The sequence below is a fragment of the Gambusia affinis genome, linkage group LG17 (assembly GCF_019740435.1).
Source record: "Gambusia affinis linkage group LG17, SWU_Gaff_1.0, whole genome shotgun sequence".
NCBI lineage: Eukaryota > Metazoa > Chordata > Actinopteri > Cyprinodontiformes > Poeciliidae > Gambusia > Gambusia affinis.
The window spans coordinates 24758923-24779791 of NC_057884.1; the positions used below are offsets into that span (position 1 = coordinate 24758923).

Genomic DNA, 20869 nt, shown 5'->3' on the forward strand with positions numbered 1-20869 from the left:
TTAATTTTAGTAAAATTTTATTGTCTAAGATTCAATAATTCCTGTAGTGAACATTTGATCATTTCCAGATTAATTGGTTAATTTTAATTTAACTTGGTAGCAAAAAGTTTTTACTCATTTGAACTTAGTGAAGCTTAAACTGCAGCTTGAGTTCAGTGTAAAATATATTTAGAGAAAAAGGATTTTATTTGTTTTAAATGTAAAATCAACATGTTTTTGTACAGATTTGGTATAATTGCTGCTCTGAGTGTGTGATTCTTTCTGGCCTGTTAATGATTAATCAATTGATAAATTAATTGATTAATCGTGATTAATGGTTCTGGAATGGCCTTCCCAGTTCTCTGACTTGAATCTTACTGAAAATTTGTGGCCTGTCTTGAAAGTCCAGGTCCATTTAGATCCAATGTACCATTTTAATCCAGCCAGAGTGACGCCAGAAACTGAACCGTTTACACTTAAAAACCTGAATTCTTTTTTATTTTTGAACCAGAGAGCGTTGCAGAGTTTTCCTCTGAGTCCCAGAAATCCTCTGGCTTCTCATCAAAGCAGCTTAGATTTCAAAATAAAGGAACTTCCTTTAAATCTGTAGAAGTGGTTTCCATGTTGGATGGACTTTCTGTTTCCAGAGTATCAAAGTATAAATTTCTGCTTCATGATCCTCATTAGCTGTGAACCGTTTCCTCGCTGCTGATTTCTTACGTGATACGAAGCTCATAAAGCCTCACTTCCTTCCTTCCTTGTGTCCTTCCTTCCTTCCAGCGGTGGCCATAGCAACCAGGCTAACTTCTTGTTTCTGTATTTTATTGCCTGGAAAAAAATATCAGTTTCAATTTGATTTGGCCAGAAAATATCAGTAGAATAAATGTATTAAAATTTTGATTAGCTAGATTTCCAGGTTGAAAACATTTCAGTGTGTCAGACATTCGCTGGTCGTCGTTTGAGGTTTTTTTTATGGCTTACAGTCAATAATCTCCTCCAGATGTTTTCACGGTTAAATCTGACGGCATTCGCTGTGCAGCAAAACCTTTTCTCCACTCCTGTCCTCCGTCTGCTGGCGTTTGGTCTAACGAGGGTGAGAGAGACGGACACCATGTTGAGGGAGGAGAGACCAGTTGCCTGGTGACGGAGGCAGGAGGAGACGAAGGTGAAGAAAGGAGAAAAACGAGGAGGAGGAGGAAGAGTTGTTTTCCGATAGCAAAGAGTTTCTGATCACGATCTGTTGATTTAAGCCTCTCAGGTTTTTCTCATTTTCACATTCAGTTGTTTTTTATCTGATCTGATCTCTTTATTCTAACAACATCCAGTTATTTTTATAATAATTAAACATTTAGAAAAACCAAAAACTTCTTCAGATGATCTAAATATGATAATTTATCACCATGTCAGTAACAACATTGTAAAAATCAGTCAGAACTGCAATAAATGTTTCATTAATTTGATGTAAAATATTTTCTGAAGACGTTAAAGTGAAGAATAAAACTATAAATAAAACTACATTCATCTTTCTCATTAACATATTGACATTAAATGTTACATTTAATTATATTCTGGTTTCTGATCTGAGGTCTGTTTAGTTTTATAGTTTATTTCTCAGATTGTTATTGATTATTATCGTCCAATCTCTACGTTTCTCTGCCTTCGCCTACATTTTTACATTTTTATTCATCGGCTCTGATTACAACCCAGTTTTTAAAATTTTTAATATCAAAAAGAAATGTTATATTTTACTCCAGTTACATAAACATTCCGTGTTAATCACCTTTAATTAATGGATTAATTGAAGCGTTTAAATGAATCTTTATGTAATTTCTAACTTTCTGATGAAGCTCTGATTCTTTCTCAAGTCTTTACACAAAGTAGTTTCATCTTTATTTTTACTTTTTTAGATTTTTTTCCATTCCTCCTCTGTAATCTGCCGTTTTGTTGGTCTGTAACTCGTCAGTTTCTGGGGATTTTCATGCACCAGTTGTCCTGAAAGTGAAGATCTGGTCTGTAAACAAACACAAAGCGGAGCAGCGACGCTCCGGGGAATTTAGCAAACCTTCATTATCTGCACTCAAACCACAGGGAAAATATTAAAATCACCTGTTTGCTTTCTGGATGTATTTTTAATAATTAATGGTTAAAAATGTGGAGGAGAATTACAGCCAGTCTTCTGATTCAGATTTCAACTGAAATCACTTTTGCTAACTTTATTGTTGTAAAAGTTTTTACTCTTTCAGTTTTTCTCCACTTGTTTCTTCTTTCTGGTTCATGTTTGTCTTTAATCTGCCTTCTGCGTCCATCTCCTCCTCCTCCTCCTCTTCCTCCCTGTGGCCTTCCCGTTACTTCTTCTCATTTATCTTCTCCTTGCTCCGCCGTTCATCATGTTTCCTCTCCTCGGTTGAGCTCTCCTCCTCCTCTTCCTCCTCCTCTTCCTCCTCCTCCTCGTTTTGGGACTCGTGACTCGAGCTGATACTCAGCTGACAGGACTTTATTAGAAGTCAAACACAGGCAGCTCTTTCTCTCTCTCAAATAAAAACCATTAGCAGGAACCTGCTGAAATAAAACCAAACAATGTGACTTTCTGTAAAACAATCAAGCAGATTAAGAAGATCGGATCAGAAAGTGACGCATCTTTATCCGCTCTTCGCTCTCGCTGTTAAATGCTGGCATCACACACACACACACACACACACACACACACACACACACACACACATATGTTACCAGCTCTCTGCTTGAGGTTGAAGACTCATACATTTTTAAAATCTCTGCTGCCGGCAGCCTGCTCTTCCTCTCCTCTCACTTCGTACCTAAATTTGTTTCTTTGCTCAGTAAAAAGCTTCTTGTTCTCATTTTGCACTGATGACTTGAAGCTAAATCAATTAGAAAACAAGGAAATTAATCTGCATGAAGTAAATGCTGGAAAAAAGTCTCACATTTAAAGAGAGGCGTTTACATCCTTAAAAAGTCTTAAATTCACTGGGAAAATAGAAAAACATACATCAAGAAGAGTCCTCCATGTTGTTTTGTCAGGATTATTTAATCCTGTATACTTTATGTAGTTTTCATTTTTCTCATGGAAATTTACTGTTGTGCAAAAGTTTGAGCTAACTAGCTGCTAATCAGCCAGACAGGAAGGATAAAATATCTAGTTTTTTACAAATTATTTGTTTGGGATTTTCTTTTTGCACATTTCTGTCGTGATACAAGTCTTAAAAAGTCTTAAATTAATTAGTGAAACTCTAGTTATCTATCAGGACATGTATATTTTTCTTTTCTTTAAGGTGCTGCTTGTGCGCCCTAATTTCTGGGCAACAGTATCAAAAACCATAACTATTTATGTCTGCAGTAATTTTATATTTTTCACCAACAAATGTTTTTATTTAACCATTTCTCTTTAAGTTTTGTGTAATTTCTCGACAGTAAAACATGTTTCCATGGAAATGTAGCAGCGATATTATATTTTCTTTTTGTATGGAACCTTTTCACCGGCATAATTATGTTTCAATTTATTTTTGTTGGCACTAAATATTTCAGCTCCAAGGCAGTAATAGAGTGGAACTGAACCAGACCTTCAGTATGTGACAGAAGAAACATTTACTTACTGGAAACTGTTTCGCTGCTTTCCCATCTTGGCGTGTCTGTTGGTGTGTTTGTACGGGGGACTAAACATGGCAAAACTAAGCAGACTTGGTGGAACATCAAGTCCTGTCATGTCTTGGAAGAATTAATGTTCCACTTCTGAAAAGTGAATCAGTTTATATTTCCTGTGACATCAGAGGCTTTTATTTTTATTCACAGTTAATTATTAACTTACCTTCTTGGGATGAAAGTGAATAAATCAGTAAGAAGGTCATGGCATTAGTTTTACTTCTTCTTTCATACAGGCATCATGCCAAGGCTGTTGGATCTTCACAGCGTAGACAAAGAGTTGGCATAGTGTGACATGAGGTTAACATAATTAATGTGTCATCAGTGAATTAGCAGCAGTTGTGTAATTTTAAATGTTTTATAAACATTTAAAGTTTGAAGAAGCGGATATGGAACAATGTGTCGGAGGTGTTAGCATAATGCTAGCTATTCAAATATTCAAGAACACAAATAAAAAACTCTTCTTCTGATGCTTTCATGATGTAGCTTCTTCTGTTATTTCAGTTTGTGCGTTGCTTCCCCCTGGTGGTAGTAACTGTCCTCTACAGCAGTGGTCTCCAACCTTTTTAGTACAGCGGACCGGGCCAAGCCTTTGTAAATTTCCTGCGGCATCCGGTGTACGATTTTCAAAATAAAAGCTCCTCCATTACTCAATACATACAACGGACATATTTAATTATTTCTTGCGCGGCCCGGTACCAATTGGTCCACGGACCGGTACCGGTCCGCGGCCCGGTGGTTGGGGACCACTGCTCTACAGTTCAAAATAACAACAAAATTGAGTTACTTTAATTTCCAGGCTAAAATAATTAAATTCCTTCTTGTTTACGTCTTTGTTTGCCACTCTGCTAACTCGTGGCTTCGCCTTGGCTAACAAGGAACGGGTTGCTGAAGCTGCCAACAATGTGAACACTGACTGGTGCGTTCCTGGACTCCTCATGTAATGAGAGGCTGTTAGTCTCAGACTTTCTCTTGTTTATTCACAGAATGGTGACAGCAACAAAACTGCCAGAGTCAGTTGGTTGTTCAACAATTTAATAGGTTTTTTGAAAATTGTGTCTTCAATCGATGTAAACAATATTTTTACCTTTTATTAAAACTAACTGAATTAGATGAACAAAAAGCCGCAGTGAAATAAAACTGATTATTTTAACTGGTTTGAATGTGACGGTTAGCAGCTGTAAATAGGAGGCAACATTCCTGCCGTAATTGAAGCTGCATGACCGGCTTATTGTTGAGCTGGGCTCATAAAAACTGACCTTCACTTCCACACGTCCTCGTTTTGGTCGTTTCAGACGAGGAAGATTTGAATCCTCACAAACTATTCCATCTGTTTGGTTATACTGTGTTGATCTACAGATTTAATTGTTTTTGTTATAAATAAAAATTTATTCATTAACTTTTCTCTGAGCTGCAGAGTGATGTAACAGCAGAAAACTTTCCCTTTTACTTCCAGTCTGTTTTCTTTCTGCTTTGCATGATCCACAGAGATCTGATCTTGATGCAAAGAGCTTCCAATGGAAACAGTTTTAGAGATAAACTGAATTTAAAACTCTTTAGTGTAACAAACAATTAGATTCACTTCAGCTGCAGCGTCTGAAACGAGATCCTGGGATTCTGACAGCTGGATTTCAGGTCTCAGCTGAACTCTGAGTTTTTATCTGGTAATAAAAAAACAAGGATTTCTGAGAAACTTTGTCTGGAAATCTGATTTATGATTGATTATTCATCATCATTAAATTAACTGTCTTTGCTGATAAACTGTTTAATTAGTTATTTGTAAATTAGTTTAATTCTGGGAAGCTCGGCAGCTATCTGAGATGTTTTCCTCTTTGGAGATGACCTTTAACCCTTCAGAGGTTGATGAGCAGCACCAGATCAGTGCTGCTGTTTCCCACCTGATAGTTTGGTAGATTTGGTTTGATTTGGACCAGAACTCCATCATCTGCTCCACCTCCAGCTGCTCTGAGTCAAACCAACCTGTTCCCCTCCTGGCCTGTGGGGGCGCTGCACCAACAACCACTGAAGGAAACCACACAAAAACCTCTGAAGACACTGAGAGCAACTTCCTTCTTCACCAGATGGAAACAAGATGGAGGCGACAGATTTTAGCATTTGGAGGCTAGCGGCGCTAGCATGTTTGTTTTGGCTGTATTTACCCAGAATGCACTGCGCTTTAGTCCACTTCCTGCTTTTGGAGCGGTCTCTGTTCTGTTTGCATTCAAACCGCACCAGAGTTCACTTGAACCAAACTTGAGGTTGGTAGTCGGATTCGGTTCGGTGTTTCGGTACGAACTGTATTTTCTAGACAAACAGACTGGAGTTGATTTAAATCAACCTAAAATGAAGTGATGGGAATGAACCTAAAGCGGCAAATCTGCTTTTATTCTGGTTCTCTCACTGTTTCTTATGAACTATTGAAGGCTTTTGATCACCAGAACCAGAACCGTGTCTGTAATATTTCCCAGTTTTTGTTCCTTTTGGGTTCAATCCGTCTGGTTTGCTGAACGTCTGATGGGAAAGTTTGATTTGAATCCGATCCGGCAGCTGGATTTGCTCCGGCCTCAGGTTGTCGTATTTTGGGACGTCGGCCTTTGTTGATGATGATGATGATGATGATGATGTCATCACTCCCAGCAGTGACTGCAGCCCAGTGAACCCTGATAACGGCTGGGAGCCACAGAGACACTTCCAGTATGAAACCAGTTCGTTCTCTGAGCTTCTCTCTGCTTCACTGGGAATTGTGGGAATTGCTGTCATTTTCTGGCAGCGCTGTCATGTTTCTTGTCTCGGTCGCCGGTGATTGGTCAAACCCGGCTGGCCTTTTGACGATCATCCAATCAGAGAGCGGGGATGGGAAATGTCTCAGGGTGAAAAGACAGAAATAAAAAGAGTTTATTGATCTGCAGGAAGGATCTGATCAATATCCATCTGATCGATCAGATCCTGTAAGAGACGATCATCCTGTTTAGACAGTCGAGTCAGGATGAAATGTGTGAAACCTGATAAAAATGTAACAAAACATTAACACTTTCTATGGTAGGGTGGCCAAAGGGTGGTTCAGGGGCCATTTGTGGCACCTGGCAAGAATGGGAATGAGATTTCTACTGTTTGTGGAAAACTTAAAGAACACAAATAATATTTCTTTAATTTGATAAAGGTGACAAGAGCCACCAAAAATAAATAACTCTTGACTATAAAAATTTTTATTGCTGGAAATGAACTAAAAGCCAATGGATAAAATGTTTCAGGATATTTATTGGATTATGTTTGACAAATATTATGAAAATAAAATAAAATCAGATGCATCATTTTTACTTTCTTTTTCTTTTCAGTTTTTTTTTTTGTCTCAGTTTTAAAATGAACTCACTGATCATCAGATACATTCTGGTTTGACTCGTCCGCCTGGTTTTTACTCACTTCCTGTTCTACTGCTCTGGTTTTCTGGACCAGCATGACCCCAGGCCCTCCGGCGCCGATAACAGAGCGTGGGTGTGTGTGTGTGTGTGTGTGTGTGTGTGTGTGCGTGCGCGCAGAGTCATATCTTTCTCCATCGCAGCCTGACCCTCTCATTGCTCTCAGAAACAGAGGAAACTCTTCCAGGAAGTTCTCAACGTTTGGCTCCTTGGAGACGCAGGAAGCGTTTCTGCTCAGAGACCAACGTGACTGTGATGCACGGTGGTGGCAGCATCATGCTGTGTGGGGAGGATAAGGACAAGGGAACAATGGTTTAGATCAAAGCTGATTCATGAGTGAGAATGGCCTAGTCAAAGTCCAGCCCTAAATCCACTTGAATGGATCAATGGAAGAACGAACGGATTCATGGATGACTGTTTTCCTTCCCTTTAACTTTCTCTGTGGCCTCCAGCTGAAACGTGACTGAAGGCTGAAAATAGTTCCGGGTGTGATTAGTTCCGGGTGTGAATAGTTTTTCTGGATCCCTGGCGGTCCGAGAGGCGGAGCGGAAGTTAACCCGATCAGTGACGCGTGGCGCCCCGCTGTCAGCTGCTCGGCGGAAGGCGTGGCTCTCCGCCCGGCTGCCTCCTCCAGCTCCCCGGCCGCTGCGCCGCTCCGAGTCCCAGCAGAGCGTCCGGTCTGTGGGTAAACGCTGGCTGACCGCCCGGTCGTCTCCCTCCGGATCTGACCGTGAAACCGGCCGAGGAACCGCGGACAGGTAGGAGCTCCTGGAGTTTTCTGATTGTGTGACTCGTTAGGAATAATAAAAAAAGGTTTAGCTGATCTGGTCAGAGGAAAAACTCCTCCGATGAGTTTCTCTCTTCACTATCAGCCTGATTTTGTCACGTTGTTCTAAACGCAGCGTTTTTATTATTTACACAGCCTGAAACTTTCGCTTTCTTCTAATTTTAATCGAGAAAAAATATCTATATATTTTTATTTTATTTTTCTGATTTTGTGGGATATGAAATCTTCAAGCTGAATTTTCCTTGTTTCTTGTATGTGTATTTATATTTCCAGCTGTAATTAAATGAAAGCAGATTTAGGTTAATATGGTTCTGAATCAAGACAATAAAATTTCCCGTTGCGCTTCCCTTTGGCCAGAAGCAAAGTTTAATTTATTGCTGCAATAAAAATCTGACAGGTCCTAAGTTTATAAACGGCCAACCGGAGTTTTGAACCAGTTTTTAGAAGAAGAAACACGGGAAGGTGAAAATGCTCAATTCCGATTATTTATTGGTTTTTATTTTTTATAAGCTCCAACTCTTCTGTCATGCTGCTAATTAAATGTGAGCAATAAACGGCTGTGTGAACGATTTAGTATCCAGAAATTGGACGTCACAGCAGCGCATTTTGTGAACAGGGGCGCTGGCCTGGAGGGGGCGCCAAAATGCAGGTGCTTTTATTTTTTTTTGGGTGGGCATTTTCTGTATTATAACATCTGTTTGTTATAATGGTTTGTAGGGCCAGTTTAGATAGAAAACAGAAGTGAATTTCCACAAAAACAGAAATTCTGAGATTAATCTGAGAATTTTTGTTGGAAAAACTTTGAATTTGTTGATGTTCTGTGTTTGTTTGGATGTTTTGGTTTTCCCTGTCAGGGCTGCATGATATTAGTCATTGTTGTGATGGTTAGAAAAAAAGGAGTAAATTTCTGCCAAAAATCTGATGTTTTCTAGAAAAAACTGGGAAATTTCTGATCTCCAAAAGTTGAAAATTTGCAGGAAAAAAAAACTCAGAAATGTTAAAAATAATTTGAAAAAACCAGAAAATTTTCTGCCCAACTTTACCTTTTTCTCCTCACATCGTTGTGGAGGAGCTTTGGTCACCCATTTTTTCCACACTACATTATTTCAATAAGATTAATGTCTGGACTTTGACTAGGCCATCACAGCTGCTGCTTTAGTTTCGGTCATTCTGTTAACTTTAAATATATTTAAACAATAATTTCTTCATATGAATTGAGTTTTTATTTCTCGCTCTTTCTGGAAAAACGAGTCGGGAAGTTTGACGTGAATCTTAAAAGTTTAGTTGTGAATGAATGAATCCGTCAGCGTTTCTTCCTCTGACCCGCCGGGTTTTTGTCTGATATATGATTTATGGGTCAGTATTTGAGTCTGATTCTTTACGTTTGGGTCGAAGGGCAGAAGCTGCTTCTGTTGTTGGCAGAAACTTTAAAAAAGTTCTGATTCTGTTCATTTTGTTTAGCAGAACCAGTTTTATCTGTAGAACCTTCTGGACTCTGGTGAGACAAACCTGATGATGTTCATCACCTGCTGGAGGATCTGGAGGTTTAGTTAGTTTTTAATTTAACTTTATTTAAACGGTTCTGAGTAACAGCTGGTGTAAAAAATCAATTTGTATTGATTGATTGATTGGTTGGTTGATTGAAATTTTTGTCATTTTGAACTGAACTGTTATTTTGAGGAAATGAGAATCTCCCTTAAAGTTCTAGCTGTGATTTTTCAGGAGGGGTTCTGTTGAGAGTTTCTGAGCAGTCAGCGTCTTTTTCCTGGTTTCTGGTCTTCAGTTTGGTTTTAACTCCATTGTGAAGCAGAAAGTCTTTCTGGTTCAGCCCAGCGACGTTTATAAACCTCTAGACCTGAAACATGGTTCCAGTCGATCGTTAGAACTTTCCTCGGTCGTTTGGAGTTCTGGTTCTGTCCTAAAGTGTAAAATATCTGAAAAATGTTATTTCCAGGTTCCTCTGCTTCAGTTTGGACTCATTTATCTTTTCAGTTGATCTTTTCATTCCTACCAGTTTAGATGAGGTCCAAACATCTGGTTTGTTCTTCAGCCACAGAAAGTCCTAACGGTTGTTTAGTCACCAGAAAAACTAAGTACATCCTTTCAGCATGATAAAATTATTCTGACTTTAGAGCCATTTTTATCTTATTGGAAAAAGATTAACAACTGAAAAAACTTCATGTCAAATTAAGGTCTTAAAATGTCTTAAATTCGTTTTAAAATGTGAGTTAGCTTTAAATATGCTAATCACAGGTCTTAAATTGTTCTTAAGAGTTTCTTTCCTCTTTGAGTCTCATTTTGGACTCATGACATTTTGCTAAATCAATCAGGAAACATGGAAATTAGCTTACATGGAATAAGTGCTGGAAAATATTTAGAGAGATGGGTGTCCATGCATCCTTAAAAAGTCTTAAATCCATAAAAAAAATCAAGGCCTTAAAAAGTCTTAAGTGAATTTAAAGAGTGTAAGTTAGTATTAAGTACATTAATCATGTCTCATGTTTTTGTTGTTGCTGGATTATTTAATGGTTTTTGGTTTGGTTATGATGAACATTTCTAGTTGAATCAAGAGACAAACAAGAAGCAAGAAATAAACAAATTTGTTGTTAAAACAAGAAACAAATGACAAACTTTCTCATTTTAATAATATAAAATTTATCTCTTCATAATGAAAACATTTCTCATATTGCATCTTTTTTTTAACATTTTTAAATCTTGTTATAATGTTAAAGTTCCCTGTAGTAACAAAATGCTGTTCCTGGATTAATTCATTTCAACTTGAAATGAATTTATTAATGTAACTGCTGCTTTTCTGTTGCGTTTTTCATCTTTGCTCAATAAAAACCAACAGATGAAGAAACGTTTCTCCTTCCAGCTTCTAATAAAATTAAACCTCTTTCAGCTCGTTATTGCCTGAATTAAATCTGTTATGGACTCAGATCTAATTGTCCTAAACGGGTTTGAAATGTGATTTAATGAAAGTATTCCCTCTGGTTGTGGTGAGAAAGTGAAATATTCAGGTCAAACCACTTTAAGGATCCGGGAGGCGGAAAAACCCAGAACAGACAGGATGTTCTGTTTCTGCTGACCCGAGGCAAAATGGCCGCCGCGCATCCAGTCAGCTGACCGGTCACATGACCGCTAACTCCATAAGCACCGAACCAGGAGGAGAGAAAGAAACACAGAGAGTTTAACAGCAGAGTAAATTCTCCTGTTGTGGTAAAACGTTTGATAGAAAACACAGATCGAAGATACTAGCATGTTTCCAGTGGCTGCTGCGCTTCTGCTAATGCTAATAGCAAAGCTAACCTTTCATTTAGTGTCTTTGCTGCTTTGAAAATGTTTAAAATCCCAGAAAAATTGAAATTTTTTCTTTTTAGTTTTAGAAATATTTATTTAATTTTTCCAATTATTCCAGTTTTTCAGGAAATTTACAATTCATAATTTTCTTCATGTTATTAATTTTCCATTAGATTTTTTATTTTTTTTGTTTTGATGCATAACTTCTCTGCCTCCAGGTTTTATAGTTTTGATATTTTACTGTTTTCTCCGTTTCTTTGTGGATATTTTGCTGGTTTCTGATCTTGTGGATTATCTTTTGTTGCATATAAAGTTCAGTAAATAAAAACACTTTTTGTTTTCTGAACCCGTTCAGCTGTTTTTTTCCCACAATGCAACATTTTTCAGCAGCGACTCGTTTCCGTCTGTAACCAGGTTAAAGTGACGCAGCTCAACGCTCGGCTGTGTTTCCACTGCAGGATGAATCTGTTCGGTGGCTGTTTGGGTTTCATGTGTCTGGATGGAATGACGTTACGGTTCTGGTTCTGAACGGTTCTGGTTCTGAACGGTGCCGTTCGTGTCGGACCGGCCTGCAGGAATCTGGTGAATGTCGGCCTGTTGGGTTCAGAGAAACCTTTAAATCCTGACTCTGCTTTGGAAACATAATGAATGAAACATGGACCAACTCACTGGTTTTGGTGAAAGTGTTCATCAAACTGTAATATTTGTTCAGTTGTTGACTGTAACTTTCTTTATAATTTAGTAATTTTCTGTTTGAAACGTCTCTAAATAAAACTTCCTCCCTCTGGTTTGTCTTCCTTCCTGTCTGCCAGGTTGACTTCCTGTTCGGTTGGTAGATAAAGACTCTGTTGTGTTGGAATGTCTCCGATGATCTTGATGCTGAAGCCTGTTGGACTGAAAGCCGGTTTGCCGTTTGTGTTTTGTGACTCGGTGAGGATGTTGGCAGCGGTCAACTTTTCACGGTGAATCTTCCAGACTCTCTGGAGTTTCTGCCGTTTCCTCTGAACGCTTCACGACAATCTGCTGCAAACCGTCTGGGCGTCCTGAGTCACTGAATAGTTAAAGGCCAGCCCTCATCAGCGTTAGCAGTTATTGATCTGCGGCTTCGGAGGACAGATTGTTAGCGACAGCAGGAAATGGAAAACAAATTAGTTCTGTGATCAGGTTAGGTTGAACCGGAGGACACATCCGTCAGACCTAAAGGTCCAGCTGACCTTTCAGAAAATATTCACTGTTGGGGAACGGATAACTGCAGTTAGAGAGGAAACTGGTAGAAAACTGGGATCTTTTATCCTAAATGCTCCTCAGTCTGTCTGGTTTTCATCTCTGTGACATAAAGATCCTCACTGATCCCAGTGGAAACCAGAGATCAACATCACTAACCAGAAACTGAGCTGCTCTAATGTCTGAAGAGCTAATCACAAACGTTGCTTTGGCTATTGCTAAGGAGCTACACCAGCACAGTATTTAGCTGAAGCTAATGCTAAATGCTAATCATGAACATTAGTTCCTCTAATGAAGTTTTGAAGTTTTTGTTTTTTGACTGTTAAGTTTTTTTTTAAGTAGTCATCCGTTTAAATTCATGCTCTTATTTTGAAGTCTTTGTACACAGGAGTTCTGTTTCCTCCTTTTGTTTTTTAAAGAAGTTTTATTGAAGTTTTAAAGCAGCAGAAATGTTCAACATTAAACATCTTGAAGCCACTGGGGGTGTACTTACTATTCCTGCTGCGTTTTTGTTTAGGAAATGATGTCATTATGAAATCTGTTGCATATTATTTACATTTGACTGAAGATTTGAATCATTTTCGAAGCTGGTAAAAGTCCGGCTGTTCAAGATGCATTAATTTAAAAGAATGATTTCAGTTTTTTATTTTTAGTTGCAGAGTTTTCTGCAGGTCTGAGTCCTGATCGAAACGTTCCAGGTTAAAGGTCAGGAGGCTAAATTAGTCTGAGCGACGGCTTGATGACGTCATCGTCTGAAGTGCAGGCAGAACGTCGCTCCCCCGTAATAAAGGCCGATATTTAAGACGCTGCAGTCGGCTGATTAACCAGAATCTCATGATCCGTTTTCTAAACGCACAACCAGAGAAACACAAGCTCTCTGCATAAAGGATTACTTCATCTCTACAAATAAAACCTGCTTTGTTTCACAACACTGATGGAAAAATGTGCTTTTCATTTCTCAAAGAAGCAAAAGTTACCGGAAAAATTTACAGATTGTCTTTTTGTTGTGAAGGATCAAATTTGAATAGTTAGTGATGGAAAACCTGCAGCAGTAAGAAATATATTCATTATTCTCATGATGAATTAAAACAAGCTCAATAATTTCCATTTGCAGGTTTTGTTGTTTTTCTCTTTCTACCAGAAACTGGATGGTTTCAGTTTTCAGTCTGGTGGTTTGATCAGAACCGAATGATAAAGACCTTATCATTCATTTTATTGGTATTTTTATTTATTTTGGATATTTAAATTGTCTTTCCCTTCTAGAGTTAAATATTAGTTAGAATTTAAAGTTTCTTCCAGAATGTGTCATATCACTTTAAATTGGTCTCAAAACAACAATACTATCGTTTATCGCGATAATTTATCCTCCAGAATCGTTTGTTTTTGTGTAACAGCCAACTTCATCCTGGCGTTGATTAAAACACATTTTACAACCAACGTTGTTTTTAGAAAGTGGGCCGAGGACACGACCAGGTGGAACACCTTCATCTGGACTGTGGTTGTTTTAATACTGAAACATTTATCAGGATCATTTCTGGTATAAAAACATTTTTTAGGTTTAATTTAAGAGTTTCAGCTGCAGTCCAGAACCAGCAGGTTCTCCCGTCCTGCTGGACTCCAGCTCCTGTTCTGGTCCTGTTCTGGTCCTGTTCTGGTTCTGTTCTGGTCCGGACGGCCCAGCGACCCGCGGCTGCTGCAGGCAGAACGGGTTTCATTTCATTCCTGCTGCAGCCGTTTGATTCTGACGTGACGACGTGTCGAATCCACAGAGACAAAATTGATTTTCTGCTACAGGAATAAATGAGAAGTTGAGCGTTTTGTCTTCTGTCCTACAGACAAAATGTCTCCATTTCGTGTCTTTGATGTCTGATTAACATGAATATTTAGCATTTTGTGTTCATTCTGTGATTTCTTCTATTCTGCAGAGAAAATTTAGCAGAAACTTATAGACAATTTCTCCTCTCGTAGATTAAATTTTCCTTTTTGTTTTCAGTCTTCTGTGATTTTTGTACATTTTTTAAATTTATCACCTCAATTCATTCAGTTGATCCAGTTTCTCCTTTTGCAAAGAAAACTGATCAGTTTCTCCGTCTTCAGGGTTCAGTTTTCCTGTTTGCTCTCTGCTGTGATTCTCCCTGTTGCTCTGAAAACTCTGGAGACCATCAGGGGTTTTACTGACAGCCTGCTGCCCTCTCTCTCTCTCTCTCTCTCTCTCTCTCTCTCTCTCTCTCTCTCTCTCTCTCTCTGTCTCTCTCTCTCTCTCTCTCTCTCTCTCTCTCTGTCTCTCTCTCTCTCTCTCTCTCTCTCTCTCTCTCTCTCTCTCTCTCTCTCTCTCTCTCTCCCCCCCCCTCTCCCCCCCTCAGGTTTTTTCCGGTCTCCACTATGACTGATGGGGATTATGACTACCTGATCAAGCTGTTGGCGCTCGGCGACTCCGGCGTGGGGAAAACCACTTTCCTCTATCGCTACACTGACAACAAGTTCAACCCCAAGTTCATCACCACGGTGGGCATCGACTTCAGGGAAAAGAGAGTGGTGAGGCTCCAGCTCTTCCTCCGCTTTGCTTCTCTCGTGCGCCCAGGCCGGGTTACCATGGCGACTCGTTGCGGGGCCAGCTGAGGCCAGCTGAGTCGCAGCCGCCATGTTTCCGTTCCCACATGGAAATCAAAACTGATAAATTAACTCCAGAAGCAAAAGTTCACTAAGTGTTTACAATCGATCAATCGATCGATTGGGTCTGATTCTCATCAATAATTTGCAGTTAAAAGTTAATCCTAACGACGCCTAGATTAGAACAGAATGAAGATTTTACTGTTTGTTTTAAGATGTGGAAGTGAAAATAAGAAGAAACTTCACAGAAAGTAAACTGGTCTCATGTTTCTCTTTTATTTTATTTTATTTTATTTTTTTTGTTTTCTCAGATTATTTGATTTAATCCCAACTCTAAATGTTTTTCCTCTTCAGGTTTACACGGCTTCAAACCCCAATGGAACGACGGCGGGAAAAACCTTCAAGGTTCACCTGCAGCTCTGGGACACGGCGGGACAGGAGAGGTGGGATGGAGGGATGAGGGATGGAGGGATGAGGGAGGGAGGGATGAGGGAGGGAGGGAGGGATGGAGGGATGAGGGAGGGAGGGATTGAGGGAGGGAGGAATGAGGGAGGGAGGGAGGGATAGATGAACAGTTACCTAGAGCTGTAAATAAATCTGGTTTTCCACCAGTAGGGGGCAGGTGTCTCTGGTTTCTCTGGTTTTGAAACTGAACTGAATGAATTTCGATCAGAATCTGATTTTATTCCTTCGGCTTCATGTTGATATTCAACGTTTTGACCAACTTGGTCTCTGAAAGTTCCCTGTGGACGATCCAGTCCGGTCGATTAATTAATCGATTATCCTGACGATTAATCAATTTGTCTGATGATTAATAAACTAATTGGATTTTTAAAGAATCACTTTCTGAAGATCTGAAGAGAATCTTTAGAAATATATTAAAGATGCAAATAAAAAGTTCATTTTTAAATAAAATGCCAGAGTTACATTACTGATCGATTACATTAAAAACTTTCTCAGCTCCTTTTTTGTTCAACTTGACATCAAGAAATTAGTTTATAGATTATTGATTCATTTTTGGCTTCATTAATCATCTGAATATGTTGGTTTTTTAGCAAATAATTTTTTTATAGTCTGTATGCTCAGTTAGTGATTAATCAATCAATCAATCAATCAATCAATCACTAAATTACTTGATGATGATTCAATTATGATTAATCATAATTAATGGTTCCAGCTCTCGTCTCACATTATTTCAATCATTTTTCTTTTCTCCAGTTGGTTTAGAAATGACCTTTGACCCTCCCAGGTTGCTGTAGTTAGCGCTGCTCCCTGCTCTCCTCCACCAGCTGCGGTTCTGCTGGTCGGTTCTGTGGGACCGGGGCGAGTTAATGCGGATAAATGACGTAACGAGCGGTGAATCATCACCAGGATGAGCCGGTTCTGGTCCAAACGCAGACAAACGTTAGCCTGGAAGATTCTACATGTTTAATACGAAAAATAAAGATTCCGCAAACTGAACTCAAACGTCACAGTTTGACCAGAAAAAAGATTTCATAAAGAACATCGTCTGAAAAACAGAAAGTTTTCTCTGAATCAGTAAAATAAATTTATTCCACTTTTAAAACCTCAGAAACTTTTAAAATACATATTTTACATATTTATTGACAGTTTATAAAAACAGTTAAAATATTGATCTCCTCTGTCATCAGCCAGTTCTAGGAATAACCAACCAGAACCAGGAGGCGGGTCTTAGCGCTGTCGATCACAAACCCACCTTTCTCCATGCTATGTGCAGCTAGCATAGCATTCTGTGAATGCTAAGGCTAGTTAGCATAGCCACCGATGACAGCAGACAAATGGTTTTTATGTAACTACAAGTTGTTTCTCTGCCAGTAGCACATTTAGCAGGGAGTGCACTGGGATGATTGACAGCGCTAAGCCCCGCCTCCTGGTTCTGATTGGCTGTTTTTGGTGCCTTTTTTCAGACGGCAGCAGCAGCTCATCATCTGTCTCATAACAAACTGTGACAACATGGTGACGGTTTTAACTAATATATATTCTTATAAAAGTTACGTACTGCAGCTTTAAGAAGTCGTGTTGCATCATGTCCGTCCGTCATTTTGTGCTGCAGGTTCCGCAGCCTGACCACGGCGTTCTTCAGGGACGCCATGGGCTTCCTGCTGATGTTCGACCTCACCAGCCAGCAGAGCTTCCTCAACGTCCGCAACTGGATGAGTACGTGGGCGGAGCTGTAAAGATACAATTCAGCTGTTTAAATCGTGAGGTTTAATATTTCACTTTATAGTTCAGGGAGATCCTGTAAATATTTGTACTTTTATACATTTTTACTCAGTTTGTGTTCTAGTTTACATATTTATTCAGGTGGAAGGAAACAGAAGGACTGAAGTAAAATCTGCTGCATCCTCGGTGCACAAAGCGGCGTAAACACAGATCCTTCCTCCAGAACATCACTGCTCTCTCACACCAAATTCAGTTTCTGATTTTTAATTAGATTTTGTTTTTTTAACAGAAAATATTTTTGAATATTTTTCGATTGTTAAATCTGATTCATCGCCAGTCGCTCGTCGCTTTGCTGCTGATAAATGTTACGTTCCTCTGTCCTCTGCTGCGCTGCCTGGTCGCCGTGGCAACTGAATCGCAGGCCAGCTGCAGGCCAACGCCTACTGCGAGAACCCGGACATCGTTCTGGTCGGGAACAAGGCGGACCTCTCCGACCAGCGGGAAGTTCAGCAGAAACAGGCCAAGGAGCTGGCCGACAAATACGGGCAAGTTCTGATTTATCACAAATAAAAACAATTCACTGAGATTTAATCAGAAATAAATGGATAGACATCATTCACAGACATTATCCCACATTTCCTTAAAGTTATCATCAGTTTTATCATCTGTTTTTATCAAGTTATTCAATAAATAACTATAAACTCTGCTGGATGGTAAATGGTTCCAGGATTTATGTTTCCAAATTAATTTCTTTCTATAAAATCCTTAAGAAACTTTATCAAAAACTGCAGGTGAGCGTCTGGTGAAGTTTTTGTTTTTCATCCAGAAATTTTACTGAAGAGTAAAAAGTAAAAATACATTCTTAAAAGTGTATTTACATTTAAATATCCCAAATAAAACTCAGCAACCCAAAACAAAACATAAAAAGAATAGAAATTATTGATCCAGTTTTGTTTTATTCTGTGATTATTTGATTAAATGTTTCTCAACGTGTTGGCCACCAGGGGGCAGCAGAGGGCCTCAGAATGGAAAAGAAGAAAAAAAAAAAAGAAATCCAGTAAATTTTTAAATCATATGCTTTAATTTGTTTTTATAAAAGTAATATATTTTGTAATTATTACTGTAAAATATAAGTTAAAATAATAAATATATAAAGCTTCTTTACACATTTATTAAATATTTTTGGGGCCATGGCTTAGAAAAGTTTGTGAACCACTGGATTGGTTGATTGATTGATTGATTGATTGATTATGAAGAATTTTCTCTTGCTGGTGTTTTTTGGTCCTTTCAGCATCCCGTACTTTGAGACGAGCGCAGCCACCGGTGTGGAGGTGGACAAGGCGGTGATCACGCTGCTGGACCTGGTGATGAAGAGGATGGAGCAGTGCGTGGACAAACCGCCCGCCGACCCGGCCAACGGGAACGGCGCCGCCAAGCTGGGCGAGGGAACGCCCGACCCGAAACGATGCGCATGTTAGACCCGGAGACGCTCCTCCGTCCTCCTCTCATCCCGTCCGTCTATTACTTTCCTCCCTGTCTGTCCTCAGCATGTTACTGTCCTCTTTCAGTCATTCCTGTTTGCAGCTCTGACAATAAACACGCTGCAGCTCCCTCTAGTGGACATCCAAGGCATCGCAGCCTCCGCCTGTCAGCCTTGAGAAACAAATCGAACCAGGAGGGGGCGCCGTGGTCGCTGTCAGACGCATAATGTGCCTCGCTGAAAACCTGCAGCCTGGGAATTAAACTGCACGCTTCCCTGCTTCACCGTTTATCAGAATCTGCAATCCAACTTCCGTTCACGGCTTCACAGCAGGTAAAGGTCGAACTCTGAGTCAAATCTGGGCTAAAACTAGTTTAATGCCAGGCTGTGTGAATGAAGCATTTTATCCTGGACCACACTGAGGATTAGTGGGACCAATGTGTTTTAATTATGTTTCTTTGATTCTCTCCGCTCTGTGCCGGACCGGTACCAACCACACATTAGAGAAGCTTTGTTTTAGACGTTTACTGAACATGTGCCAAAATGTGTTTTGTACTAACGGGTTTTACTGGGAGTCTTTGACACAAACATGGAGAGGCTCCAGCAGCGTTCCTCAACATAAAACTGTCCGTGATGTCTTTTTGTGACCACTTTGTTTTATTTTTTTATTAATCAAAGCTTTTTTAGCTAATTTATGGGAGTATTTCAGCTTCAGCCAAAACAAGTTGTCCAGGAAAAACATAATATTCAGTTTAATTTAAAAATAAATGCACATAGAAACATAACTTGACATGAAATTGTTGTCAAAAAGGATATAAGGTCAGCTAACCATCACTAACTGTTGTATTGCAAGTAGAAAGTGGTACAGATTAGCTTAGCAGTTAGCTTCTGTAGCTGCTAGCATGATGCTAATGTAACAAAAGCAGCTCAAGATTTTAAGATGATTTTAGTCATATTTCTTGCTTTACTTCTTGCTCTGTGAACATTTTTTGGTTCTCGCTAACTTCACTGACATGATGAAGATCAAGCTAACCTAGCTTAGCCTAATCAGTAAATAAATTACAGTGGCTCTTAAAACTGTGTTTACCAGTTCAAGATGAGAGAGTAATCACGTTTCTACAGTTGGTAGTGATATTTGTCAGCGGTTCATCAAAACAAAACACTTTAATTTTCACAAGCTGTCCACACTTTTCAGATCCGCTGCAGCTAAATTGTCTTTTTGTTTTGGTATTTTGTAATAAATATGTTATTATTGTGGACGTCCGCCATAAATGGTCGTCCAAAATTAAACAACCTCTGTTAACATTTATTTACTTTTTTGAACAGCAGATACAAAAGACTCATTAGCTAATGTAGCATTGATGCTAGCCAGTTAGCTTTCATAACTGCTAGCAAGATGCTAATGTATCAACAGTAGCTCATTTTCATTTTAACTGAAAAATAAACTTTTCAGGTTTTGCTTTATTTTCATTTGGTTTACGTCTGATCAGCTCTCCATCATTTGCATTCCACAGAAGGCACTAGCATGCTAAAGATAGGCTAGCTTAGCATAACCACCTAGCATTTTTAGCACAACATAACATTGATTAGTATTGGCATTGTTTCGTCATCTGTACACTTTAAAGCTGCAGTTTATTTCCAGTGCAAAGGAACTGACGTTTTAAAGCGAATGAAGCTCAGTTAGCATAATTATACCTAATGTAGCTTCAGTGCTACACAGTTAGCTTCAAGAATTTTTTAATGTAACATCAGCTCAAGGTTTTGCTCATTTGGGTGACTTCATATTTTTTAAGCAATTCTATGTTTATTTTATTGTCTTTATCTGCCTCACTAACTCATTTTTTCATAGTCATGCTAGCTTAGCAGAGCCCGCTTTTTTTTCCGTAAACATCAGAACATAGATGAAATTAATTAAGCCTACATTGTTTGATTCTTCATATGGTGTAAAAAGTTGAATGTGTGTTAACTGTGGATCTCCATCACAACTGTTAAAATAATAAATGCTCAGTTTGTTCGTTTTTGTCTCTTTGCCATTTTGCATTTTTGCTTTTTTCATATCCGACTTTCTCAAGTACAAACTGTCCTGTGGACGCCGGGTTGTTCGGTACGGACAGATTTTTATGATAGGTTATTTCCTTAATTCATAAAAATTCTTAAAAAATAAGTTCATCATTTAGTTAAATGGCTTTGCTAACAGCTACATGGTGATGCGTTTTTAGCTAATGGTTGAAT

The 20869-nt window shown here is 39.0% G+C and overlaps 1 protein-coding gene across 1 annotated transcript; it reads left to right on the forward strand.

Annotated features, from left to right (window-relative positions):
• The first annotated feature begins 7662 nt into the window (after nucleotides 1-7662).
• On the forward strand, nucleotides 7663-20651 carry rab27b (RAB27B, member RAS oncogene family). Its single transcript, XM_044096768.1, has 6 exons — nucleotides 7663-7810; nucleotides 14727-14898; nucleotides 15328-15416; nucleotides 17048-17151; nucleotides 17579-17702; nucleotides 18449-20651. The coding sequence occupies exons 2-6, from the start codon at nucleotides 14746-14748 to the stop codon at nucleotides 18633-18635; spliced, it is 657 nt and encodes a 218-aa protein (XP_043952703.1). The 5' UTR covers nucleotides 7663-7810; nucleotides 14727-14745; the 3' UTR covers nucleotides 18636-20651.
• Nucleotides 20652-20869: the final 218 nt, after the last annotated feature.